This window comes from Sphaerodactylus townsendi, linkage group LG01, assembly GCF_021028975.2.
Source record: "Sphaerodactylus townsendi isolate TG3544 linkage group LG01, MPM_Stown_v2.3, whole genome shotgun sequence".
Lineage (NCBI taxonomy): Eukaryota > Metazoa > Chordata > Lepidosauria > Squamata > Sphaerodactylidae > Sphaerodactylus > Sphaerodactylus townsendi.
In genome coordinates, this window is record NC_059425.1 from 27,008,980 (window position 1) to 27,033,916 (window position 24,937).

The window sequence follows — 24,937 nt, forward strand, 5'->3', positions numbered from 1 at the left end:
AAGGGATTCTCTGTCTTTAAAACCCTGTTGGCTGAAATTTGGCAGCATTTTCTACCTCCACCAAGGCATTTAATAACACAACAGCATTGCAAGGATGTGAAAGATAAAGCATTTATTAACAAAACAGAAATACACAGATTTTTAAAAATTCTCCTGCTCTTCCTTTTAAAGAACTATCAAAGAGGGTTTTTTGAGGGGGAGCGCTTCCTAGGGTCTCCTGACCAAAAACCTGTCACCCTACACTAATCTGGTCCATGTCCCCTTAACTTTGTCAGGTGTTTATCTGTATCCTTATTTTGCTATGTTATTTTTTCATCACACAATCTGTCTAGATCAGGGGTAGGGAACCTGCGGCTCTCCAGATGTTCAGGAACTACAATTCCCATCAGCCCCTACGAGCATGGCCAATTGGCCATGCTGAGCGGAAACCAAACTGATAGGGAATTGTTCAATTCCTAAACATCTGGGCTTCTATTCTAGATAATATAAAGTGTAGTATAGATTTCTGCTATAAATTCTTCTTGCCTGAATAATTTTCTCTAAAGAAGAAACAAGTTTATCTGGCCACATAGGGCTCAGAAATTTTATTTGATCGCACAGATATTGTTGTCAAAGCTTGACGTTTGTTGGATTTCCTTTTTAAGAATCTATTTCTAGCAGATTGTGCCAATAATCTTTTACTAGCTCCCATCACTATTCTTCTACACCAGCTGTTGCAGAATAATGGGTCTAAATTCCACAGTTGCTCTATTATTTGTTATCTTGACCTTCATTTCTAAGTATCAAATACAAAAACCATCCACGTGGAAACATCAGAGCTTCCCATCTCTGTAAAAATTGGTGTTTTCCCTTTGGCTCAAAATTTACCTCTTAAGCAAATGAACACACCCAAGACAACACCTTGCTTGGTCGGTTGCCAGTGGAAACAACCCGGTCTGTTATTCTTGTAAGCCTTCCCTGAAACTCCACCCTGGCTTGGAATCTGACTTTGCGGGTGATATTCCTTCAAACAAATACTTGTTTGTGGGAGTCACGCAGCAGGGGTGTGGTGCTTAGCTAGAAGGAAACCACCCTTTGACCGTTCTTCCCCTTTATCTATGTGGTTCTATTAATTCTAGAACCACAAGGTTAAATAACCTAAGCTTGCCATATGAACTGTGTTGCAGAAGAGGCTGTGGCCCCTTCCGCACATGCAGAATAATGCACTTTCAATCCACAATTGTTTGCAAGTGGATTTTGCTGTTCTGCACAGTACAATCCAGCTGCAAAGTGCATTGAAAGTGGATTGAAAATACATTATTCTGCATGTGCAGAACGGACCTGTGTTTTGTCTCCATCCATGAGCAAAGCCAGATTATGCTTGGGAAGGAAAGCGTGTTGGGTGAACCAGTTGCAGAGCTTCATTTGAACCCAAGCAGAATGCTGTTAGTTTGAGCATTTATAGGCTCAAACACATTAAGAGTACTGGATACTGTTTCACTGAATATAAATAAAATCAAATAAATCAAATAATCCCAGCAAACGTCTGATCCATCTCCTGTTAGCTTCCCTTTTAACTACAATTCAAAGGCAGCAATTAACAGGTGATGTAATGTTTTACTGCATGCCATACTTAAGCCACACATTTCTGCAGACAGTACTTCTCTTAAGAGGGTAAACTAGGGTGGAATTTTTTTTATACTGCTTGACAATCCCTTGCACCTCTGAAAGAGACACGAGAACAGCGAGGATGCACAGGCAAAGAAGAGGGATGATAGAACATGGACAGATGTCTACTGATACCTGTGAGGGTTGCCAAGTCCAGCTTGAGAAATTCCTGGAGATTTGGGGGCAGGGCCCAGGGAAGGCAGAGTTTGGGGAGGGAAAGAAGCTCAGTAGCCATGTGATGCCACAGAATCTACCCTCAGAAGCTTCCATTTCTTCCAGGAGAATGGAGATCAGCAGTCTGGAGATCAGTTGGAATTCTGAGAATGCTAATCCCCACTTTGTGGTTGGTAACCCCAGGACCACTAAGAATACACAAGGATAGTGTTTTGCCCAGTTAGGTTCTGGGCCATAGTCAGTGAAGACTGGCTGTTCTGGGTGCTCTGGGTACTCCCTTCATTCCTTAGGACTTTTCAGTTTCTCTCTTCAGTGTTTTATTGCAGGTTCTGAAAGGACAGTGAGTCTTTTCAAAGGACTCTGTCCACCTGCTTCCATTTGCATTTAGCACTCTCACAACAGAGTTAATTTAAATCTGAAAATGCTGTTTGCAAATAATATGTAAAAAGAAGCTATATTCTGTACCTTGATAACTGTTCAGCAAATATGCTTGTTTTGCATAATTTATTATGGCTTTGCCAGCCATATAGAGAAAAGGGCAAAGAGCTATTCAGGGCAGTGAACCCCAGATTCTGCTTAGTTCTACCTTCAAGCTTCTAAAATGTATCAGGTTTTGTCCTTTTGACTACTGGAACCTTTCAGTATATCAGCTGGTAGGATCCCACCTACATTTTTGAAGGGAATCACAGCTTTCCACCTCCCTCCTTCCAAATTGTCCCCAAATGCCCCCTGACATGCCCCTGGGAGACTGGGGACTCCAAGGAACAACATGAGGGGAAGTTGGGAGGCTGCCCCCACAGGGGGGAACTTCCCCCCTTTTATACCTGTGGATCTTTTTGAAGAGATTCGACCCTGAGAAACTGTAGTTTCCTAATCCTGTCACAGAACTTCAATTCTTTGGAGGGGATCAAGTCATGATAAGTTTTATTAAATAAATTATATAATAATATGATAATTATATATCTACAGCATAGGTGTCAAACTCGTGGCCCTCCAGATATTATGGACTACAGTTCCCATCACCCCTGCCAGCATCATGCTGGCAGAGGATGATGGGAACTGTAGTCCATAACATCTGGAGGGCCGCGAGTTTGACACCTGTGATCTACAGTATCTGCAAGGCTATGATGAAATTTAACTGCAACATTCCACAGCCTGAACAGAATCCAACAAGACAGATCTTTTATTTCAAGAATGCTACATTTTGTCCTAGATAACACATTCTACAGTTATACAATACACACTACTGTAGAAACTACCTTAGTTAGAGTCCTGTTCAGATGTAACCGGAGGGAAGGCATCATGGTATAACCCAGTCATGGCAGATCTTGGAAGTGAAGCAGGGTTGATACTCGGAAGGGAGACCACCAAGGAAAGCTGTGCCACCAAGGAAGGCAATGGCAAATCCCCTCTGCTTCTTACTTGTTTTGAAAGCCATAAGTCGGCTGTGACTTAACAGCAGTTTACTCCCACAGACAGAATGTAAGGCTGGACGCACTCAGACAAAGTCGACTTTATGGAATAGGAACGAACTTTATTGATTTACATTGCCCTAGGTATAGGGTGCTGGAATGAGGGTTCTTGCCCTCAGTCCCTGTATATGTAGGGTGTGCGAGGGGGCAGTCCTGGAGTGTGGCGGGAGCTAGGATTGCTGGAGAAACGAAACTGAAAGTCGGGTGATCCTGACACAGATGTAACCATAGCTTGCTTTGTATTGTCAAAGGCTTTCACGGCCGAAATCACTGGGGTGCTGTGTGGTTTCCGGGCTGTATGGCCCTGTTCTAGCAGCATTCTCTCCTGACGTTTTGCCTGCATCTGTTGCTGGCATCTTCAGAAGATCTGAATCAGATCCTCTGAAGATGCCAGCCACAAACTCTGAAGGCGAATCAGGAAAAATACTACTAAAAGCACTACCCAACCAGACTAACCACACAGCTCCCAACCTGCTTTCCTTAACCAAGATGGAGTTGCATGTGGTTACCTAAACTAGGATTAAGAATGGCTGCAAGAATGTGAAACCATTACCTGTATGAGTTTGTTAGCTATAGTTTGTATCAACCATGATTAACAGTGCAGTTCTAAGCAGAATTGAAGTCTTCCAAATCCGGTAACTATAAATGTTAAATCTCAATACACAGTTTCTGGTGGGTGGGTGGGGTGCGACTTAGCTTTACAAACCAAATCATGGTTTGATTATAGATCTGGGATCTTAAACAAGAGTAGGGCAGGACAATAAGGTGAGTGGTGTAAAATGGTGCAATAGACTTCTGAATATCGGCAGTGCTGCATTGGCATCAGACTTAGGTTACCCATTTCACCATTGTCTGTGTGTCTATCACACATCCTTCCTTTTTGTATAGATCTGGCAATTTGGCGAGTGGGTAGAGGTGGTGGTGGATGATCTCCTCCCAACAAAGGACGGCAAGTTGGTGTTTGTGCACTCTGCAGAAGGCAATGAGTTCTGGAGTGCCCTGCTCGAGAAGGCTTATGCCAAGTAAGCATCCAATCTTTTAATCCAGGGACTACTAGAGGGTGACTGGGAGAGCTGGGTTTATTCCACCTCTGCTAGGGACTGATTGTAAAGCCTTGGGCAAGTCTGTGTCTTCACAGCCACAGAGTCACACAGAGGCATAGCTCCAAGAGGGCGGGTGTGTGTGTGTGTGCACGATGCACCAGGTGCGTGCCCCTGTGGGGGTGTGGTGGAGGCATTCTGGGGCGTGGTGGGGTGTTCTGGGGTGGGACGGGGGCAGAGGACGCACCGGTGCACCAGGCGCTTTCCCCCCTTGCTACGCCTCTGGAGTCACAACAACAAAAAGTTGGCCTATCTGGCCAGGTTCATAATTTATAAGGAACGTGACCAACTCTCTGCCACTTTCATTCCAGAGTAAATGGCTGCTATGAAGCCCTGTCTGGGGGAAGCACTTCAGAAGGATTTGAAGACTTCACCGGAGGTGTTACTGAGTGGTATGAGCTCCGAAAGGCCCCTAGTGATCTCTTCCTGATCATTAAAAAGGCCCTGGAGAAGGGGTCTCTCCTGGGTTGCTCCATTGATGTGAGTATTTGCGTCAAGCGCTTTTTATATTTGTGGGGCTGCCTTAAATTCTTTGGTAATAAAAACATATGGCAATCCTGAAGCATTTTCCCCCATAGGGTTTACCTTTTCGATAAGGTCAATAAATAGCTAATCACCTCTGGGTGTGTTAATTAATGCTCCAGGTGACCAGTGGAGGAGGGGACCTGTGATTCAGTGATTCAGCATCCGCAGTTCATACAGAAAGGCCCAGGTTTAGTCCCTGGCCTGTCTAGTTAAAGGGATCAAGTAGCAGGTTTGGGTTAAACATTAGGAAGAATTTCCTGACAGAGTGGTTTCTTAGAGTTCCTCAGGAGATGGTGGGCTCTGTTTATTTGGAGTTTCTTAAGCAGAGGTTATATGGCCATCTGAAAGCAAGGCCAATTCTGTGAATTTACACAGATCAGGAGGGAGAGCTGAAAGGATGAGTCAGCACTTGGCTCTTGTGGCCCTTTCTGGCATATCATGATGGAATTTTCCTCCAGGCCTAATCAGCCAGGAGTCATAGAGGCAGGAATCATGGAGGGTTTTTAAACCTTCCTTTAACCATGAAGCAGGAGTCACTGGGGGGTGGGAGGTAGTCATGAATTTCCTGGATTGTTCAGGGACTTGGACTAGATGACTGTTGAGGTCTCTTCTAGCTTTGTTTTCCATGGGACAGACCTCTACCTGAGGCCCTAGAGAACTGCTGTCAGTCTGAGTAGACAATAATATATATGTATTTCCTCATTCTTTTCCCATTATTTCCTGTAGTTTATGTGCCTCAAATAAGTCCTGTGGGTTTGTGGGGGCTAACAGGCTAATACAACTTTTAATAGACTCATTTGCAAGTCTGCTATGGATGCCTTTAGCATCCTCTAAATCAGAGGTGTCCAACTCTGGTGCTTGAGATAATCATGGACTACAATTCCCATCAGCCCCTGCTGGCATGGCCAATTCACCATGCCAGCAGGAGCTGTTGGGAATTGTAGTCCATGAACATCTGAAGCGCCAGAGTTGGACGCCCCTGCTCTAAATCCTTTCAAGTGTGGCTGGAGAGGACTGAGTTGCACTTGCCTTCCCTTACCTGGCTACATCAGATTCTCCCATCCACCATGGTTTCCAAACTTCTGAATACATAAATGCTTACAAAGACAACATAAGAGTAAAGTGCTCTTTTCTACCAAATATTACAGTAGCCATTTTGATTGTATTCAAGCCTAGCAGAGGGCACAAAACACCAGTCAAGCTCTTGAGCTATTTTTGATGGTTGTAGTAACAGTTGAATATTTATTCCATTTTTATGCTCCTTCTCCAAGGATCTCAGGGCATCTACATGGTTATCTGTAGTTAGAAATATGATGCACCAATTACATGATACAGAGTCCTTGGGTTGTGTCTTGGTCTGCCATAAGAGTTTGTATCAGACTCAGGTCCCGGTCACGAGGGTGCCTGATTTGGATCAGGATGATCACATGTGAAGAAAGAGTTCTTCAGTGTTCCTCTTGATCTGAAATGGCCTGGGGAGGCAATCTATGTGGAAACCTACATGTACCATTGTTACACGTGGAGCCCCCAGTGGGGCAAACAGCAGTTCCATAGGGCCATTTAAGGTCAAAAAAATGAGTACAAGGGAAAGCCTTAAGCCTCCTCTCCCCACTTGTTGCAGGCCCAATCTGAATTAGACTCCTGCGCACCTGGAAATTGAGTTCACAGCAGGAAACTCACAACTTGTTTCTGCTAGAGCGTCCTTCTGGCAGATCTGGATACAACTTGAGGACTGTGTAATGTATAGATAGGCCTTTGGCAAGGTTTTATGTTCTTGAGTTGCTTGTTGAAGTTGTCACTTACTTCTCTCCCCTTCACCCATTTCTAATCCTAGATCACAAGTGCTTTTGACATGGAAGCCGTCACATTTAAGAAGCTGGTGAAAGGCCATGCCTATTCTGTTACTGGAGCTGAGGAGGTGAGCTTTCAGGTTGCTTTTATGTGAGGCTCATTTAGTGATAACGATGTGCCAGGTGGTTGTGGTGGGCTTTCTGGGCTGTGTGGCCGTGGTCTGGTGGATCTTGATCCTAACGTTTCGCCTTTATCTGTGGCTGGCTTCTTCAGAGGTGTATCACAGCTGGAAGTCTGTTACACACTATGTCCAGTGAGAAGGGAATGTTTTAGTGGTGTATAAAGTTGTCATGTCCCCGGGTGGGGAACTAATCAGTAAGTGTTTGGGTGGAACTTGCTATGCAAAGGTGTGGTTGATAGTATAGTATTGCAGGTGGGGTTTTTCAGTCCAGGTGCTTGTCAAAACTCATAGCATTACACAGGAACTGCATTCAGGTTCAGGCAATAAAATCTATATCTGCCAAATATAAGCTTAAAAATTCCCAGTATGTGTATGTTGTGATTATCTGCTTCTTGTCTCGTTTCCATACCCCTGCAGCAAGGCAAATGTCATCTCCAAACTGCCCTCTCTATGTCCAGTTCATTTCTGGAGGTGTTGCTAGACCCCAGAAATGTAATTCAGAAAAGAAGCTTCAAAGAAAGGTTAAAGAAAGATTGGATGAATGTACAGTTCAAATGCAGCCCTTATCATCTCCTTCCTCCAGGCATCCTGGGCAGTGGCTTATCTCTAACGGACATCTTTTCTTCTGTGTTCTCACAGATCAACTACCGAGGACAGAGGGCTAATTTGATAAGGATACGAAACCCTTGGGGAGAGGTGGAATGGACTGGCGCTTGGAGTGACAAGTAAGAAACAATTGGGAAGGGGGGTTACATTCAAAAATTGCCCTTCTATCTCTGTGTCTGTGGTGTGACGCCTTCTGCACATGCAGAATAATGCACTTTCAACCCACTTTCACCATTGTTTGCAAGTGGATTTTGCTATTCCGCACAGTAAAATCCAGCTGCAAATTGAATTGAAAGTGGATTGAAAGTGAATTATTCTGCATGTGCGGAAGGGGGTGATTGAAGAAAGAGTAGCAATGGAGCGTTGTAGTCTGAACTTTGTGGAAATCAGTAAACCAGTTTGCCAGGATTAGAAGTTTACCTATCACGTTTTATCCCATCTTTCTTCCAAAGAACTCAGGGCACTTCTCCTCTCTCATTGCGAAGTAGGTTAGGCTGAGGGGGAATAATGGGCTAATCTCCCCCATCAACTTCTCATCTGAGTGGGGTTTTCAGTCACCACCACTAAAGCCTCGGCAAGAAAGACCAGACATAAATAAAATAAAGACCAGATGTTTTAAAAAATAAGAAAGTAAGACGATGTTGAGTAGAGATTTGTGATAAAATGCAAAAGGTTCTAAAAATTAAATTTATGATGGACCCAAGAAATATGTTATTAAATATATTACCAAGCAATATGCCAAAAATATATAATGAATTATTCAAATATATGGTGACAGTGGCAAGAATAAAACATGCAGTAAAATGGAAAGCAGATAAATGCCCAAGTCTAATTGAATGGAACAATAATTAGGTGAGTATGCTGTCATGGAAAAACTAATATACGCAACAGGTCAAAATAAGAGTTTTAGGGGGAAATGTAATGGTTTTTATACATATATGGTGGCTAGAAGCTTAAGAGAAAATTAAAGCAAAAGGAAAAGGGAAAAGATTTAAGAGAGGAATATTTTATAAGAAAATCTTGTTAAGCAAATGTAGAGAAAAATAAAATTAAGGTATACTTTAAAGCTAATGTAATGTATCTTAGCATAGAAGTGAATCACCAGAAATGTAAGCAATAAGATCCATAATATATGTCAAATTCATTAACTGTTATTTGCAGAGGCGTAGCTCCAAGGGGGCGGGGGGCATTATGTACTGGGCACTCTGCCTGTGGGGTGTTAATAGTGGTGCAGGGCTATTTCTGGAAGGTGTGGTATGCGTTCGGGCCGGAGTGTGGGCAGAGGACGCATCGGTGTACTGGGCGCTTTTTCCCCTTGCTACGCCTCTGGTTATTAGTATGTTGTTGACACTAATACAATTTATTAAACAAATAAATGAAAATAATAAAATAATATAATCCAAATAGCAAACTGTAGTTTTTCTAACTTCCATGGAAGTGGTAGAAAGTGCTGTCAAGTTGCAGCTCAGTTATAGTGACCCTGTAGGGTTTTCAAGGTAAGAGCTGAACAAAGGAGACTAGCCATTGTCTGCCTCTGCGAAGCAACCTTGGACTTCCTTGGTCGTCTCCCATCTAAGTGCCGATCAGGCCCAATCCTGCTTTGCTTTGGAGATGTGAGGAGATACATCTCCGTACCTGCTTAATTCTAGTTTGTCTGTAGTTCTGACAAAATGACAAACTATGAATTTTTTTTATCTTTTAAGCAACATACAAAAGTAGGAGAGAAAGATGGAACACATAAACCTGAAGACCCCCAGGCTCCCCCCCCACCTGATTTATTGTTGCATCTAAACCAAGCCACAGCCTCAATTTTGGTGAGAGGACACAGCATTATGGAAGCACACATCTGTAAACCCTTTGTTATGACCTTCCCTACGTCATAGGATTGTTCTCCTTCCCTTTTGATTCTCGATCTACACCATAGAGATGAAGATAGAAAGGCTGTTTCTGTTTTTTTTAGTTGTGTGTTCCTTATGGAAAAGCACAGGTAGAAATTAGAGATTCACTTAATGTCTGTGGGAAGAGGGTGTGTATGTTTGCCAAGAAAAAGTGTCAAAAATGGCACAAATTGAGCCAAAAGCATAAGATAAATGCATTGGTTCTTGGTCCACATATCAACATGAGGAGTTCAGTTTGGGTAGCCCACCAGTGGTCCAGCAGTGCAATCTAGACTGAGGATGCTTTTAAGAAGGTGCTTGCAGGACAAATAGTGGGAGGTGACTTTTGAAAGTGAGTCAAGCTGCATACTAAAGAGGAACCCTGGAGACAAACCTGGAAGAACATCTTATTTCCAGCCTCTTTGTGACAGTTGTTTACTGTTTTTAAACAGTTCTGGGGAGTGGAATGCGATAGAACCCTCTTTGGGGCAGCAGCTGAGAATTAAAATGGAAGACGGGGAATTCTGGTAAGTGTAAAATCTATTACCTGTAACGATTGCCTTTTTTCTTTTGAAACATGTAGGAACAGGAGTGAATTCTGAGCTCCTTAAACTTTTTCTCCTCAAAGGATGTCTTTCCAGGACTTCCTCCGGGAATTCACCCGCCTTGAGATCTGCAACCTTACTCCAGATGCACTGAAGTCACGCAAAGTCCGAAAGTGGAATACCACACTGTATGATGGGACTTGGCGGCGGGGGAGCACAGCGGGGGGCTGCAGGAATTATCCAGGTAGTGTATGTTGCGTGACTTGCTTTTGACAACGAAGAACAAAGAGATGCTCTACTACTTAGCCAAGGCCTTCCCATGGTAGGAAGATTGGACATAAAAAACTTTGCTCCGTGACTAAATCACTTGAATTGAAAGCTCTCACAAGGGCAAGGTATTGGACTCAGTTAACCTTGTTCCTCTTTCTGGTGCTCAGATGAGCCTTCATCCCATCTCTCTTTCTCCCCTTCAGCTACATTCTGGATTAACCCCCAGTTTAAAATCCGTCTCGAAGAGGTTGACGATGATGACGATGATGGGAGAAGAGAATCAGGGTGCAGTTTCCTTTTGGCACTGATGCAGAAGCACCGGCGCCGGGAGAGGCGACTTGGGAAAGACATGGAGACCATTGGTTTCGCCGTCTATGAGGTAACACCTAGAGCTATCTTGGCAACCTTGGCAACGAAAAAGAATGTTTAATTAACTTGTGGAATTCACTGCCAAGGGATGTGGTAATGGCCACCGATTGAAAAACAGACTAGACCTGGAAGACAAGTGCACCAATGCCTATTAATCGAGATGGCTGAATGTTCAGAGGCAATATATCTCTGGAGACCCATATCCAGGAACAGAAGCAGATGGAGGTTTTGCCATCTGTTCTTCTCCTGTGGCTCATCTGTGGCAGTGGCCTTCCTCTGCATAGCAGTTGCAGTCTTTCTTGGTGATCTCCCATCCAAGTACCACTGTGGGAAATCGGATACTGGGCTAGATTGGACCATTGGCTTGATCCAGCAGGGGCCTCCTTCTTCCTGTTTCCCCGAAAATAAGACCTACCCCCAAAATAAGCCCTAGCATGATTTTTTGAGATTTTTGGAGGATGCTTGAAATATAAGCCCTATTCCAAAAATAAGCCCTAGTTACAGATTCCCTGGCACAGCTGATCTGGTCATGTGGGGGGTGCAAAATCATGGGGAAAAAAATAAGACATCCCCTGAAAATTAGCCCATACTCATCTTTTGGAGCAAAAATTAATATAAAACCCTGTCTTATGTAGGTATGATGATTTCGGCTAGTGCTGATTTTCTTGCCGGTGTACCTTACTGTCTTTTTTCCTTTTCTTCTCCTCTGCAGGTACCCCCTGAGGTATGTATACAGAAAACAACTCCAGGTGCCTCCAGTTAAGAGAAGCTCCTGCAGAATAGGTGGAGGGGAACTCATAGATTGGAGGTAGAGAACCTGCTTTGCATGCAGAAGGTTCAGTAGGTTGAATATTGAATGTCTACAGTTTTTAAAAAGGAGATTGGGTAGGACTGAACATTTAATAATATAATTTGTATAGCGCTTTAGTCTATTACAATAATTCAAATTGCATACAAGGTAAAGCGTGCTGTCAGGTTGCGACTGAATCATGGCATGAAGTTCTGCCTCAGGCAGAGGCGTAGCAAGGGGGGGAAACACCTGGAGCACTAGTGCGTCCTCTGCCCCTGCCCCAGAACACCCCCCGAACGCTCCCCCGAATGCCCTCGCCACGCCCCCACAGGGGTGCATGCCCGGTGTGTTGCCCCCCCTTCCCCCGGAGCTGCATGTCTGGCCTTGAGTTTTTCAAGACAAGTGATGAGCAGAAATGGCCTTCCTCTGCAAAGCAGTTTTTCAATCTTTCTTGGTGATCTCCCATCCAAATACTGACCTGCTTAACTTCCAAGGTCTGGGAAGACCAGTTTAGTGTTGGCTATTAAACTCCAAAGCACCTCGGCATTTTTATCACTATATTGTGAGGCTGGGGGCTGAGATTAAGAAGAAGTTTGGATTTATACCCCACTTTTCTTAATCACAAGGAGTCTCAAAGCAGCTTACGAACTACTTCCCTTCTCCTCCCCACAGCATGAACCTTGTGAAGGGGAGAGAGAGAGAGTTCTGAGTTCTGAATAGGCTGAGAGAATTCTGAGAGACTATGAATAGTCCAAAATCACCCATCAGGTTTCATGTGTAGGAGTGAGGAAACAAACCTGGGTCACCAGATTACAGTCCACTGCTCATGTGGAGGAATGGAGAATCCAACCCGGTTTTCCAGGTTGGAGTCCACCACCGCTAACCACTACACCGCACTGGCTTAAGAGGGATAGAGGCTTGCCTAAGGAATTTATGAAATTTTAGTAAGGAATTACCTAGCTTCACACTTTATTAATTATTACACAACTCTGCATGATACAAAAGGTTCAAATAACCAAGAAGAAAATTACTAATTTAAATCACTAATGTAGTCAGTTTCTTTATGCGTTTCCTGAACGAGCATGCCAATGGATCGCTCGTTTTAACCATTAAAACCTGTCACTTTATACCACTCACCATATTCAGACACTGAATAAACTAACTTTCAATCCACTTTCAGTGTACTTCCCAACTGGACTATATTGTTCAAAATGACAAAATCCGCTTGCAAATGATTACTAAATTGCATTGCAAGTGGATTATTCAGCATTGTGTGAAAGCACAAGAGCCTTTAAGCAGCTTAGGAGCCTGATCTGAAATCTCTTTTCATGTTACCACATGACTTCTGCACTGCGTTGCTTAGAAACAAATGTGAAATTATTGACTTTCTGCTTGGCTCTCTGCATGCAGAAAGAACACTAAGCAAAATCACGTTGAGAGCTAAAACCCAGTCCAAATGTAGTGGTGCTGTGTAGCAATCCAAGGGTCAAAAGTTTCTGGAAGTGAACCTGGACAGGTTCCGTAAGAAAGACTGCAAATGTCCACGCATGTCCATGGTGGTTAGTCTTATAAGTATGAAAAGTTTGATGCAAAAATAACAAATGGACCTGCATGTGCAGATATGTGCGGATATAAAATAGTGTAACATTTTCAGTTCCACGTTGAGTTTAATGGGAAGCCGAGAGATGGCAAGGAACATCCAGGAATGTTATTGGTGCTTAGTGGTCTTAGTGGTACTGTTAGTGGTCCTGTCTTCTGTCTGCTTTTCATTTATGTTCAAGTGAAGATGCCAGGCTAGGTCCACTGGTTACAAGTAGCCTGTGAATTTGCTCTGCCACCACGTGGGTCTGGCAGCCCCAGCCCCATGAGCTACTAATCCCATCCCATATCCTCCTACCTTGTAAGTGACTGTACCACTACCAGTTATTTTTCATACATTCCATTTGTTTAAAAAAATCCCACTCTTCCTCAAAGAAGAAGAGTTTGGATTTGTATCCCCCCTTTCTCTCCTGTAGGAGACTCAAAGGGGCTAACAAACTCCTTTCCCTTCCCTTCTCACAACAAACACCCTGTGAGGTGGGTGGGGCTGAGAGAGCTCCAAAAAGCTGCGACTAGCCCAAGGTCACCCAAGTGGTGTGTGTGGGAGTGCACAGGCTAATCTGAATTCCCTGAAAGCCTCCACAGCTCAAGCAGCAGAACGGGGAATCAAATCCGGTTCCGCCACATTAGATTGCACCTGCTCTTAACCACATGAGTCTAATTGCAGCCCCTTTCTTTTTCCTGTTCCTAAATAAACTCCAAGAAGCCCTGGGATGCAGAGTGCTGAGCTGCATAACTGCACTCAAAGCTCTGCTCATGACTTGAGCTTGATCCCAACACTTTCAGGCTCAAGGTTGACTCTGCCTTCCATCCTTCCAAGGTCAGTAAAATGAGTCCCCAGCTTGCTGGAGGCAACATGTAAATGACTGGGGAAGGCAATGGCAAATCACACCATAAACAAAGTCTGTATAGTAAACAATGTGATGTTGCCCCACAGGTCAGCAATGACATAAGAACATAAGAACATAAAAACAAGCCAGCTGGATCTAGTCCAGCTCTCTGCTACTCGCAGTGGCCCACCAGGTGCCTTTGGGAGCTCACATGTAGGATGTGAACGCAATGGCCTTCTGCGGCTGTTGCTCCCGATCACCTGGTCTGTTAAGGCATTTGCAATCTCAGATCAAGGAGGATCAAGATTGGTAGCCATAAATCGACTTCTCCTCCATAAATCTGTCCAAGCCCCTTTTAAAGCTATCCAGGTTAGTGGCCATCACCACCTCCTGTGGCAGCATATTCCAAACACCAATCACACGTTGCGTGAAGAAGTGTTTCCTTTTATTAGTCCTAATTCTTCCCCCCAGCATTTTCAATGAATGCCCCCTGGTTCTAGTATTGTGAGAAAGAGAGAAAAACAACTCTCTGTCAACATTTTCTACCCCATGCATAATTTTGTAGACTTCAATCATATCCCCCCTCAGCCGCCTCCTCATCCAAAGCTAAAAAAAAAGGGAGTCCCAAAGCGCTGCAGCCCCTCTCCCTCATAAGGGGAAGGGTGCTCCAGTCCCTCAATCATCCTTGTTGCCCTTCTCTGCACTTTTTTCCTATCTCCCTCAATATCCTTTTTTTGAGATCACGAGGAGACCAGAAGCCTGGACACAGTTACTCCAAGGATAGCGGTCGCTTACCAACATGCAAAAGCTTTTATATAACGGCATGACAATCTTTGCAGTTTTATTCTCAATTCCTTTCCTAATGATCCCCAGCATAGAGTTTGCCTTTTTTACAGCTGCCATGCATTGAGTTGACATTCCCATGGAACTATCAACTAAGACGCCCAAATCCCTTTCCTGGTCTGTGACTGATAGCACTGACCCCTGTAGCGTGTATGTGAAGTTTGGATTTTTTGCCCCTATGTGCATCACTGGTGCTTGCACAGGGGACTGCCTCTGCCTTTAATTAAATTCCAAGACCAGACCAGGTCTGCAGACACCATCTCTAGTCAAAGCAGGAGCAGGACAATGAATCATAAAGCCCCAGAGAGAAGGGTCGGTTTTCTCTTCCAAAAGGACTCACCCAATTGGCTTCGCAGCATCTAGGGCAGAAAAAGAGCACTTATCTATTACACAAATAAAGTTAATAGTTATTTTATATGAGAGAACATGAGTCCCTATGGGAAAGGGTGTCTCATAAATGTAGGTAAATAAAGAAACCTGCTTTGTTGCCAGGTCCCTTGAGTTTCAAAGAACTTTGTTTTAAGCATACACTAGTTCTTAGTTGAGCCAGGTTGCATGGTTAGCTGAATGAGCAAGTTGTATGTATGACAGAGAGGCAAAGTGGGCCTATCAGATTCTGCTTAAGATCTTCCAGTGACAGGCATGGCGGAAGCTCCCATCTAGAGTGTGGGACCTCAGTGTCAGGGCAAGTGTAACCTCTATCTGTGGGTTCTGTGGGGCAGAACTTGGAATGAGTTTGCAACAACAATTTTTTAAAAAACAAAATGGTTTACTTTCTTAACATATAACATCAACATTTAACATCACATTTCAAGGTCCTGTTCAGGTTGCATTTTCAAGTCCTTATATTTACAGTCTACTGATACTGCCAAGTCCAATTCTTCTTTGCAAGTGGGTTGGCTCCTGAAGATTCCAAGGGCTTGATGAACAGGATTCAACATGCTGAAGGTTTCCAGGAGAACTCTCACCCATTACAGACATAAAAAACCCTGAAACAATAAACATCAACATTTACAACATAGCAAAAATAAACAACTACCTTCCCACTAGTTCCCAACAACATTGCAGTTACCTTAACAAGGTGTTAAGGGCTTATACAAACCAAGGTCTGAGTCTGGTAGCCTTCTCCTCCAAACTACATGAGCTCTGCAGCCTTCTGCTGCTTTGAGTCTCTACCCCTTTCTGGGTCAACCCATTCTGAGCATGGGGGTTACACAAGCAATAGCTGGATGGCTTTAGGACATCTGAGAAAACTGGGCTGTCCTCCTCTGGTCTTCCCTATCTTTCCCCCTAAATCACTATGACAATGATACACATAACTGTATAGTCCCCTAGTTTTTTCCTCAGAACAACTTTTGAGTCATTAGTCCAAGATAGCCCACTCAGCTCTTATGGCTGACAGTATATCTCATGATTTTATTTTCCTAGATATCAGTCTAACCCACCATACACTGCATCATGCTGGAAATATGACAGAGCAGTTACAGCGTTCTGAGGAGATTCCCATGTTGTGTAAAGTTCACGTGGAGAGGGTGAACAGGGAAAGCGGTTTAACTTGTCACTTCTTTCTCCCTGTCAGTTTGTGGGTCAGACCTCAGTCCACCTGAAGAGAGACTTCTTCCTGTCAAACTCCTCAAGGGCCCGCTCAGAGCAGTTCATCAACTTGCGTGAAGTCAGCACGCGTTTCAAGCTGCCGCCGGGCGAGTACATTGTGGTGCCTTCCACCTTTGAGCCTAACAAGGAAGGGGACTTTGCACTCCGGGTCTTTTCTGAGAAGAAAGCTGGGACAGTGTAAGTCAGCAGTTCCCAGGACTGCCAATTTGCCCAAAAATACCCCCATTAACAGAGTTAAAAGCATATAACCGATAACATAATTAAAAGCATTTTCAGAACTGAGAAATCCAATTGGCCCAGCTGAAATCTAGCAGGGTTAAGAAACTGGAAGGGGAAAGTCATGTAATCTGGCAACTGCCAAGAAGGGAATGGATCCTAACAAGTACAAAATAAATAATGGAAAAGTGGATAGTGGCTAATTACGCATGGTGAGATTTCCGTGAGTTCAAAGAGTAGAAAGTCTTTGTTTTGGGGGCATAGTTGGCATTGCTGCATACTGAATTTCAAATGTTTTTAGATGTTTTAATTAATGTATTGGGTTTTATTGCATTGTGAACCGCCTAGAGCCCTTTGTGGATTAGGCGGTCTATAAAATCTAATAAATAAATAAATTATTACCCACCACACTGTTTGCAGCGAGGCTGGCATTACCCATCAGCTGGCTTTTTGCTTGTGTCCAGAGGGGCAATGTTTTATGGGTTCTCTAATTTTTAACATAATCTTTAATTTTTATCTTAATTTTGGTGGCGCAGGTAGAAAATTCAGTATCTAATCAGTGCCAGGTTCAAACCACTGGCATCTCCTTATGCACAAGCCTCACTAAAATTAACACTACCTGTGCAGCTCCTGTTAAGTGAATTGGGGCTTAACATTACTTCGTGGTAGGAGTGGCACATTCCGCTCATGCTCAGGGGCACTCAGCTCATGAATTTGCAGGGGGAAACCCTGTTGAAAGCCTGGCTCACTTTTTCCCCTTCTCTTTTTCAGCTTAAGTGTTGGAGTTCCCTTCTTTAAGTTGCACATCCTGCAGTATTTACTCACATTTGTGTATTATTGTGCACAGCTTTGTAATTCTATGCTAAGATCTTTTAAATCCATTCATTGTTCTCCTGCAGGGAAATGGATGATCAGATTCAGGCTACGTTGCCAGACGAGGTAAGAATTCTGTTCTAGGAAACCCCGTGTTACAAGCAGGAGACTTACATTTGTATTCTAGGGTAAATGAAAAATCTAGCTTAGGCATTCTAAGCCAGGGGTCTGCAACCTGTGGCTCTCCAGATGTTCGTGGACTACAAATCCCATCAGCCCCTGCCAGCATGGCCAATTGGGCCAACACCACACTGTTTGCAGCGAGGCTGGCATTACCCATCAGCTGGCTTATTGCTTGTGTCCAGAGGGGCAATGTTTTGTGGGTTCTCTAATTTTTAACATAATCTTTAATTTTTATCTTAACCTAATCAATAGATTGATATATCAACATAAAAAGGTGAACTATTAAAGAAAAATCTTGAATACAGCATCTGTATGCTTTGCCCAAACATGGTGGATTGTCTTTTATGATGGGGGGGGGGGGGGGGAATGGGGCCGCTCTGTTTGTACAAATAGGATCTCAGTCAGGTACTTTCCTTTCCTGCTTGCTGTTTGTTCTATATGCTTCAGCTTGCTGTGGCTGACAGGGGAAAGTTGTACACCTGTAACAGTGGACAAAGAGATTTCTTTCTGCCTGAGGCATTATGGGCTGTGAGAACGACAATTTAATGCTTCTGCCGAATGCAACTCTGATCTCTCTACATGTTGATTTTTACCTCTTCTTGCTCTCCAGAAAGTGCTTTCGGAGGGAGAAATTGATGACGGTTTTAAGCAGCTCTTCAGGCAGCTGGCTGGAGCGGTAAGTGTGTAGAAGTAGGAGGAACTTTGGCCGATGTAAATTTCTTTATGTAGCAAAATGACAGCAGCTAACATGAGGAAGAGAAAGGAACAGAAAATGGACAGGACGAGTTTGAGCAGTAATGATCCAGGAATCAAGGCCTGCTTGAATCAAGGCCTGCTCGAAAACCCTACCACAAAATTATGCATATAAATATATTTTGAGCAGGCCCCAATTTGTGCTGTTTCTGACTCAATAAAACTGAGGTGTTACTTTTTTCCCAATGGGGACCCAAAGTGGCAGGCGTCATTTTTCTCTCCTTCATTTTAATCCTGACAACAGCCATGTGAAGTAGGTTAAGGGGAGAGTGTTACTGACCCAGGGTCACTCCATGAGCTTCTGTACTAAACTGGTTCTTCATATATACCCATACAAGTATATACAAGAGATTTAACTGTGCTAAAAAGAAATGGAACAGGGGCCTCTTTGGGGACAGAGAGCAGAATGGAAGGAACCTTCACAGGAAGGTTAGGAAGGGGGAAACCGGGCCTGCTGAACATGGAGCTTTTTGTGGGAGGGTAATAATAATACTGATAATATTTAGCATTAATCTAATATAGAAGTCTAATGTACTCAAAGCGCTCACGAGCAACCCTGTAAGGTAGGCCACTAGCATCTTCGCCATTTTACAGGTGGAGGTACAGAGGTTGTGAGGTTTACCTAAGTCTTCCTAGTGATGAGTGAGATTCTAAACAAGAGATTTCTAGATTTGGAGTTCCTTCTTAGCCCCTGCACCAGTTCTCAATTAAAGATAGGCTGTTGTTAACAAAGAAGAAAATACTTAAAGGGAGAAACCAAGGAAAAACGCTATCTGACAGTCCAGTGACTTTTTCCACAGTAAATCATTTTGACTTATTGATCAATTAATCAGTGTGGTATAAGAGCAAATGGACTATAATCTAGAGAAACCTGGTTTGATCCCTCACTCCTCCACATGAACAGCGGACTCTTATCTGGTGAACCACATTTGTTTCCCCACTCCTACATTCCTGCTGGGTGACCTTAGGCTATTTACAGTTCTCTCAGATATCTCTCAGCCCAACCTATCTCACAAAGTGTCTGTTGTGGGAAGGGAAAGGAGTTTGTGCATCTACTGGAATGATAGTGTATACTAATCAATTGGGTTTAAAATCTCTCTGTATAAAATGTTGGGTTTTTTCTTTATACCCACTCTTCTCTCTAGGATATGGAAATAAGCGTTCGTGAACTACAGACCATCCTCAACAGGATCATGGGCAAACGTAAGACTTCACTTCTTCTCCTTCCCTTCCTTTTATGATACATGAATAAATGTCCATCGTCATTGAGGTTTGTGCAGAAGAATTGCTTGTATACTGCAAGGATTTCTGAGGCATCAGCGCTATGCAGGATCCCTGGCATGAGAAAGGTCCAGTGTCAGGGCTGGAGGGCAAGATTTCTGTTGGCTTTCCACACAGGCAGCTCTGTTTTCCCACAATCGTGCTTTCTCATTATATCATAGTAGTTTCCAACACATTCTTGTAAGTTCTCAAACCTTGAAGCAATAAACGGACTCTGTATTGTAGGTCAGTAGTGTTTATTGATAGGTATCAAAGCACCCAGCTTGACAAAGCCAGTTCTGACAAACCTGGCTTTTGCTATCCCCTTTATTCTGATGTTAGTTCCCCCCCCCTCCCATTTTCCCAAGAAATGTGAGAAAGAGTTAGCTTGGATCTGAGGTGCCCCAAGGTCAGCAACAGATAGAGAGCCCCCCCGCATCCTGCCCCCACAAGATAACGGAAACAATCCTGGTTCCCAGGAGACCAAAGTGTCAGGGGAAAGCCTAGTTATCTGCTCAGTGTGTGAAGCCATAAAGTAAAGATCAAGGAAAGAACGCCCCAGAATGGTGGTGGTAACATATAGCAGACTGGTTACATATATCTTGTAGCAATTGCATTGGGTTCGGAATGCATCTCAGTCACCTAGATACAATCCCCCTGACAATTCTTTCCAAAACAGTAAGAAAAGGCAGGCTCTAAACATACTCATTTGGTTTAAATTTCAGATAAAGACCTTCGGTCAAAAGGTTTCAGCATAGAGTCCTGCCGAAGCATGGTGAATCTCATGGATGTATCCTCCTTCTGTGGTTTTGGTTAATAGTAATAATAGCAATAACTATTGTTAATGATAATCATAGTACCGTATAAACTCGTGTATAAGCCGACTTGTGTATAAGCCGAGGCACCTAATTTTACTACCAAAACCTGGGGAAATGTACTGACTTGCCTATAAGCGGAAGGTGGGAAGCCAGGAGGTGAAGGGAGCTCCTTATTTGGGCAATGACATCAGGGGGAGTCACTGCCCAAATAAGGAGCTCCCTCTGCCTCCCGGGTTTGAGGAAGCCCAGCCAGCCAGGGTTCCCCTTCACCCTAGGAGGAGGGCAGCAACAAGCGGCTTTTGCAGCCGCAGGGAGGTTGTCCCGGCCACACTCCCAGCCTCGGCAGAGGCCTGAAGAGCCGACTGGTAAGCAGTGACTCGTGTATAAGCCAAGGGGGCATTTTTCAGCCTTAAAACAGGGCTGAAAAACTCGGCTTATACGCGAGTATATACGGTACTCTCATTTTTACAGAACTGTCTAATGTCTAGTCTAGACAATACAATAATTGCTTTGAAATTTCTGTCGTCATGTGATGTATTTATCAGAGCCATCATATGCATGTGTTGTGTTGAGGTGGAAGCTGGCTACCCTCAGAAATCCACCTCAAAATTCCTTGATGATTTCACGTTACCTTTTTTGGCAGTTAGACTGTTTGCATTATACCCTCAAGAAAGAGGATTTTAATATCTGTTGGACATGAGGTTTGGATTCCAAACCATCTGAAAAAACTGAGTCTACATAGCCACCTATGTGCCCATGTATCTTCTTTACAATAATGGCTTCTACAGCTTTTTGTAGATAGTTAGCTGATAGAATATGGATATGGAACCTCTAGAGCTCAGGGGGAGGAGAATACATTATGATGGAAAAGGGTGTGTTTTTTTACTCTTGTACACCATGAAATCTCCATAGGAGTGTTTCCTTAACAGCACCCTTCTTGAACAGAGGGATGGAAATGGGAAACTTGGACTTGTGGAGTTCAACATCCTGTGGACCAAAATTAAGAACTATTTGGTAAGCACAGCTTTCCCCCTCCTGCCCTCCTCCAGTCCACTGGGACGTTTCCTGTCCTCCAGGAGTTCTCAAAGATTATAGCAAGTGGTTCTGAGATTACTTCTGCCAGTTCTTTTAATATCCTGAGATGTAGCTCATCAGGGCCTGGAGATTTGAATTCATTTAAGGTAGCCAGATATTCCTGACAAGAGTTGCAAAACTCTTGATGCCTTGGGGATCATGCTTAGGGATGCCTTCAGTTCTGGGAGATCAGAGTCATTGTTCTTGTAAACCTTTTGTTTTGGTAACTTTCTCCTTTTATTTGAAGGCTGTCTTCAGAAAGTTTGACCTTGATAAGTCAGGAAGCATGAGTGCCTATGAAATGCGGATGGCTTTAGAGTCTGCAGGTAATGTAGCTCTTTTTCTTTTTATTATTGATTGATTGATTTGATTTATAGGCTGGTAACTCACCAGAAGCCCCACCTCTGAGAAGCCTGAGACAAGCACACAGCCGGGACAAAGAAAAACCCTCACATGCACACAAAAGTCTTCCCAAGCCCTCAAAAAGCAAACACGCAAGCCCTCCAAAAATGCACACAGTTAAAAATTTGACCTTAAGAATACTCCCTAAAAAGCACAGCTCACCTTTTGCTTTCTTCCCACTCCTTTTGTGCTTTATCCCAGAGTTCAGGTCATGTGCCTCTGCCTCGATGAGAGGGCTGAAGACAGATACTGATGCCTACTTTGATCCCCTTTCCATCTAACATTATCTTGGAATCTTCTTTTGGCCCATATGACCTGTCACTTATTTTCTTCTTTTGAACCTAAAGTCAGCAACATACATTTTTTGATTCCTAAAGTAGAAAATCCATTGTCCACAGACTTTCAACTAATCAATGCAAGTATTGTCGAAGGCTTTCACAGCCGGATTCAATTGGTTGTGGTGGGTTTTCTGGGCTATGTGGCCATGATCTGGTAGATCTTGTTCCTAACATTTTGCCTGCATCAGTGGCTGGCATCTTCGGAGGTGTATCACAGAGAAAAGTCTGTTTTCTGTTCTCTGAAGATGCCAGCCACTGATGCAGGCGAAACGTTATAAACAAGATCTGCTAGACCACGGCCGCACAGCCTGGAAAACTCACCACAACCAATCAATGCAGGGCTTAAGCCACAAGGATCTTCTTGAACACAGCCTCACTAAAACAAATGCTACCTGTGCATCTCCTGTTGATTGAATTGGGGCTCAGGAGAACTTCCTGAGTAATTGGACCTCATGCGTCAACTCTGTCCATCTCCCATGCTTGTGTGCTTAGTGACTTTTCATCCATACATAAATAAATAAAATATGTGGGGTTTCTTGTACTGGGATTTCTTGTACTGTGGGCTGTGTGCAAATGTTGAAACCAAACTGGTGAGACCAATCATGGGGGAAAGGCCCACACAGTCACCTCAAACAGTGGGGGATTGCGGAGGTGTAGCTGCCGCATAACTGTGCGAGGCAGCATCCTTTACGATCAGATAGTCAAGTGTATAACTTTCTGCTTTCAGAGGGCAGCCAGGTCGGTCTGTTATAGAACAGCTGGATTCAGTAGCACCTTCGAGACTAATAAGATTTGGGCAGAATAAGCTTTCAAGAGTCAAAACTCTGATGAAGAGAGCTTTGACTCTTGAAAGCTTATATCCTGAAAATCAGAGGCATAGCTCCAAGGGGATAAAGGGGTGCGCAACGTGCTGGGTGCGCCCCCTGTGGGACATAGCGGGGGCATGGTGAGGTGGGGTGTGGCCGTTCCCGGGTGGGACGGGGTTTGGAAGACGCACCAGTTCACCGGGCGCTTTTCCCACTTGCTACCCCTCTGCTGAAAATGTGTTGGTCTTAAAGTGCTACTGGAGAGTCTAGTTTTTCCACTTTCTGAATATGTGATTACAAAACAGAAGATGCTGCCATTTTTAACTGGTTTGATTTCTTAACTGAAATGTTGTTGTTGTGTGTCTTGGTAGGCTTCAAGCTCAACAAGAAGCTCTATGAGCTGATCATCACCCGCTACGCTGAGCCTGACTTGGCCATCGACTTTGACAATTTTGTTTGCTGTTTAGTGCGGCTCGAAACCATGTTCCGTGAGTGCTGTTTTCTTAGGGGGGGCTTTTCTTCCTTAACTTGCACCATACATCAGGAAGGTTTGTGGGGGCATTTGGACCACTTCCCCTTAGTACAACAAGAGTTCCAGGTTCACATATGATCAAAGGAGATCAATGGGGCCAGTGCAGAATGTTCTGACGGATGCCATTTCACGTGATAATGACACGTCTGAAGGAAGAGCTTTGAAAGTGAAGGATATTGAGTTGTACCATGGAAAAGGGCTTGGAAAACCTGGGGTCACAGGCAATTTTGTAGCATGTAACTAACATTTATACTAAAGAATTCTGGGAGGTGATGGCAGAGCAGCCCACAAAGCAAGCCCCCCGTCCCCCGCATTAGCTCTTGAGCATACTGACAGCTACTGCCAGAGGCATAGCTGCAATGAGGACCTCGGGGTGGCTCACCCCAGGCGTCGCCATTGCAGTCACGTGCCGGGTGGCGGGGGCATGGCGTGGTAGGGGCAGGAGGGGGCGTGCAGGCACTTCATGCCCCAGGCACAGTTTCCCCTCCCTTCATCTCTGGCTACTGCTACTCACCATGATTCTTGATATTTTGTTGAAGGAACTGTTTATTAGAGAGGAAGATGGCACTGAATCTCAACATGTGACCTAATGGGTCCCCCCTCTCCAACCATGATGAATATTACACATAGTTGTCCTTGAAACAGAATAATGATTTGAAGTTTAAGTGATGGTTCCTGGCATTGATGTACTTACAGTCTGGAATCAATTATGTGAATTATTGTTGATCCTTTGGTCAGTCCTTTTGGTTCTGGCTTTGGGGTTTTTGGACTTCATCTCAGTTTGCTCCCCTGAGCAACCTGCAATCAGCATGTTTCAGGTTTAATTCTTTCTATCTCTCTCCCTGTTTTGCCAGGGTTTTTCCAAGCTCTGGACACTGACAAGGATGGAATTGTCACCTTTGATTTGTTTAAGGTAATGCATTACACTTCAACCAAGAATTCTTGTGGCCCAATCAGGGGTCAGGGGGGCAAAGAGAGTCGTGGAGGCAGCTGGGCTCTACATTGGTGGATTTGCTTACCCTGGCAGAGAGGCAAATCTGCCAGTGGGTAGCTGCTGCAGGCCTCAGGCGCCACTTGTGCATGTCACATGGGGGTGTGTATTTGACCCACTGTCCCCCTCCCTCCCTCGGCCTTCCTGCAGGGCAGGAAGATGGCCAAAGTGCCGTGGGAAGCAGGCAGGGCCTTGGGAGTAAGCCTGGCTGCTGGGTCCAGCCTCTGGCGCCCCTACTGGCTCTTTAGCCCTAGCCCTGTTTCTGTGTTTCTCTTCAGTGGTGGTAGAAGCAAGGAATGGGAGCTGGCCTGGTTGTGCTCTGTACTGCTGCGCCTCACCACAAAGACACCAGGCGGGGGCCACAGTCACCCTATACTTTCTGCCCAGCAAGTCCTGGACATTCCTTATTGGCAAGCTTCCTCCCTCCCCCTGCCTCGCTTCTTTCCCCTCCCTGGCCAAGGTGAAAAGGGGGCTTGCAAAGTGCTTATTCAAGCAAAGCCATAGCACAAATGGCCCAA

At 44.2% G+C, this 24,937-nt stretch overlaps 1 protein-coding gene across 1 annotated transcript in view; it reads left to right on the forward strand.

Moving 5' to 3' along the window:
- CAPN1 (calpain 1) overlaps positions 1-24,937 on the forward strand; it is a 57,810-nt gene that overhangs the window by 30,401 nt on the left and 2,472 nt on the right. Inside the window, exons 5-21 of the mRNA XM_048515297.1 lie at positions 4,182-4,315; positions 4,705-4,873; positions 6,753-6,836; positions 7,530-7,615; positions 9,826-9,900; positions 10,002-10,162; positions 10,392-10,567; positions 11,270-11,281; positions 16,199-16,410; positions 17,349-17,388; positions 18,056-18,121; positions 19,344-19,401; positions 20,184-20,248; positions 21,222-21,290; positions 21,598-21,676; positions 23,268-23,384; positions 24,283-24,341. Of these exons, the coding sequence (XP_048371254.1) occupies positions 4,182-4,315; positions 4,705-4,873; positions 6,753-6,836; positions 7,530-7,615; positions 9,826-9,900; positions 10,002-10,162; positions 10,392-10,567; positions 11,270-11,281; positions 16,199-16,410; positions 17,349-17,388; positions 18,056-18,121; positions 19,344-19,401; positions 20,184-20,248; positions 21,222-21,290; positions 21,598-21,676; positions 23,268-23,384; positions 24,283-24,341 (1,662 nt within the window). The remainder of the gene's footprint in view (positions 1-4,181; positions 4,316-4,704; positions 4,874-6,752; positions 6,837-7,529; positions 7,616-9,825; positions 9,901-10,001; positions 10,163-10,391; positions 10,568-11,269; positions 11,282-16,198; positions 16,411-17,348; positions 17,389-18,055; positions 18,122-19,343; positions 19,402-20,183; positions 20,249-21,221; positions 21,291-21,597; positions 21,677-23,267; positions 23,385-24,282; positions 24,342-24,937) is intronic.